The sequence below is a fragment of the Terrapene carolina genome, unplaced genomic scaffold (genome assembly GCF_002925995.2).
Source record: "Terrapene carolina triunguis isolate 2854851 unplaced genomic scaffold, T_m_triunguis-2.0 Scaffold21367, whole genome shotgun sequence".
Taxonomy (NCBI): Eukaryota; Metazoa; Chordata; order Testudines; family Emydidae; genus Terrapene; species Terrapene triunguis.
The window spans coordinates 1-2,024 of record NW_020685718.1 but is presented as its reverse complement, the minus strand read 5'-3'; the positions used below and the strand labels follow the sequence as shown (position 1 = coordinate 2,024).

Here is a 2,024-nt window from a genome sequence, read left to right as displayed (position 1 = left end):
CCCCCCAGAGGGGACAGGCCCCGTGCCCCATTCCCCGCCCCCCTGAGCCAGCCAGTCCCCGCCCTGGGGCTGGGTGGGAGCCGGCGCCCCCCAGAGGGGACAGGCCCCGTGCCCCATTCCCCGCCCCCCTGAGCCAGCCAGTCCCCGCCCTGGGGCTGGGTGGGAGCCACCACCCCCTATAGGGGACAGGCCCCATTCCCCACCCCCCATATCTCTCCCCGCAGGCGGACGGCGCTCAGACTGGATGCGACGCTGGCGAGTCTGGCAGCATTTGACTGATTATTACCCTGTCAAGGTAACGGGGGGGGGGAGGGTCACAGGGGTCAAGAGGGCATCTGCCCAGCTCAGGGGGGTGAGGAATGGGGCAGGGGGGTTGGAGCAGTGGGGCCGGGACAGGGTGGGTATGTTTGGGGGGGGTCATACCAGAGTCTGAATATTCAACCCCCCCTGACTGCCTGTCTGTCCGACCCTCCCCTGCCCCTTTCGGCTTATGTTTGTCTGTCCAAATTGTCTGTCTCTCTCCCCACCCATTCCCCGCTCCCGGGGGCTGCCCCCCTGCTCCCCCCTCTGTCCCACACCAACCTTCATGAGCCCCTGCTCCCACAGTGACCCCTTTGCCCCCCTCAGCACCCCTCTTTTATCCCCTCCGGCCCCCACGCTGACTCCGCTGCTCCCTCTGCCCACAATGACACCTGGCCCCTTCCAGACCCCCATGTCCCTCTCTAACCTCCGCCCCCTCCCCACTGACCTCTGCCGCTGCCCCCAACCTCTGCCCCACAATGACCCCCTGCCCCCCTCTGACCTCTGCTGTCCCCAATCTCTGCCTGCCCCCCATTGACTGCTGCCTCACAATGACCCCTGGCCCCTTCCTGACCCCCATGTCCCTCTCTGACCTTTTCTCCCCTCTGCCTGCCCCCCACTGATTCTGACCCCCCTGCAGCTGGTGAAGACGGCGGCTCTGCCCCCCGACCGGAGCTACGTGCTGGGCTCCCACCCCCACGGCATCATGTGCGCGGGGGCCGCAGCCGCCTTCTGCACCGAGGGCCCCGGCTTCTCCCAGCTCTTCCCCGGCCTACGGCCCAGCCTGGCGCTGCTGGCTGGACTCTTCCGCTTGCCCCTCTACCGCGAGTACATGATGGGCTTCGGTGAGGGGCCGGGACCTCTGGGCATGGGGGGCTCTGGGGGGGCAGGGATGGGGGGCACAGAGACACTCCCCTCCCCCTGGGGCATGGTGGGCTCTGGGTCGGGCAGGGATGGGGGGCACAGACACCCCCACCCTGGAGGGTTCTGGGGGGGGCGGCAGGGATGGGGGGCACAGACACCCCACCCCCGGGACATGGTGGCTCTGGGGGGGCGGCAGGGATGCGGGGCACAGACACCCCACCCCCGGGACATGGTGGGCTCTGGGGGGGCAGCAGGGATGTGGGACACAGACACCTCCACCCCTGGGACATGGTGGGCTGGGGGGGGCAGGGATGGGGGGCACAGAGACACTCCCCTCCCCCTGGGGCATGGTGGGCTCGGGGGGGGGAAGGGACACCCCCCGGCACATGGTGGGCTCGGGGGGGGGCAGGGACAAGGGGGGTGAACATGGCATCCCCCCACCCTGGGACATGGGCTCTGGGGAGGAGGACCTGGGGGGAGAAGCTTGTAGCTGCCCCCCCTCCACGGCCATGTGTATAGGGTGTGTTTGTGTGTGTCTCCCATCCCTATGGGGGGGTCTCTCATCCCGGGGGGGCAGTTGGCCTTCTGGGCTCTGCCCCTCCCAGCTATAAAGAGTTTATTTGGGGGGGGAACCCCTGCTCCCCCCTCCCAGGGACCCCCCCATGTCCAGGCCCCTCACTGGCGGGGGGCACTGCTGTGCCCGGGGGGTGGTACGTGTCCCCCCCCCCCTTTGGCTCCCCATGCTCTGGGAGGGGTTAATTGCTCCCTGGGGTGGACCTGGGGGAGCTGCTGGCTTGTTCCCTGGGGCAAAGGGGGTGTTTGACCCAGGATGGGGGGAGGTTGCTGCTTCAGCCCCCCCC

General features: G+C 68.9%; 1 protein-coding gene across 1 annotated transcript in view; it reads left to right on the top strand.

Moving 5' to 3' along the window:
* The window catches only part of LOC113408653 (2-acylglycerol O-acyltransferase 3-like), a gene marked incomplete at both ends in the record, with an annotated part of 1,832 nt that extends 687 nt beyond the window's left edge, over positions 1–1,145 (top strand). The window contains 2 exons of the mRNA XM_026662017.2: positions 225–295; positions 941–1,145. Of these exons, the coding sequence (XP_026517802.2) occupies positions 225–295; positions 941–1,145 (276 nt within the window). The remainder of the gene's footprint in view (positions 1–224; positions 296–940) is intronic.
* Positions 1,146–2,024: the final 879 nt, after the last annotated feature.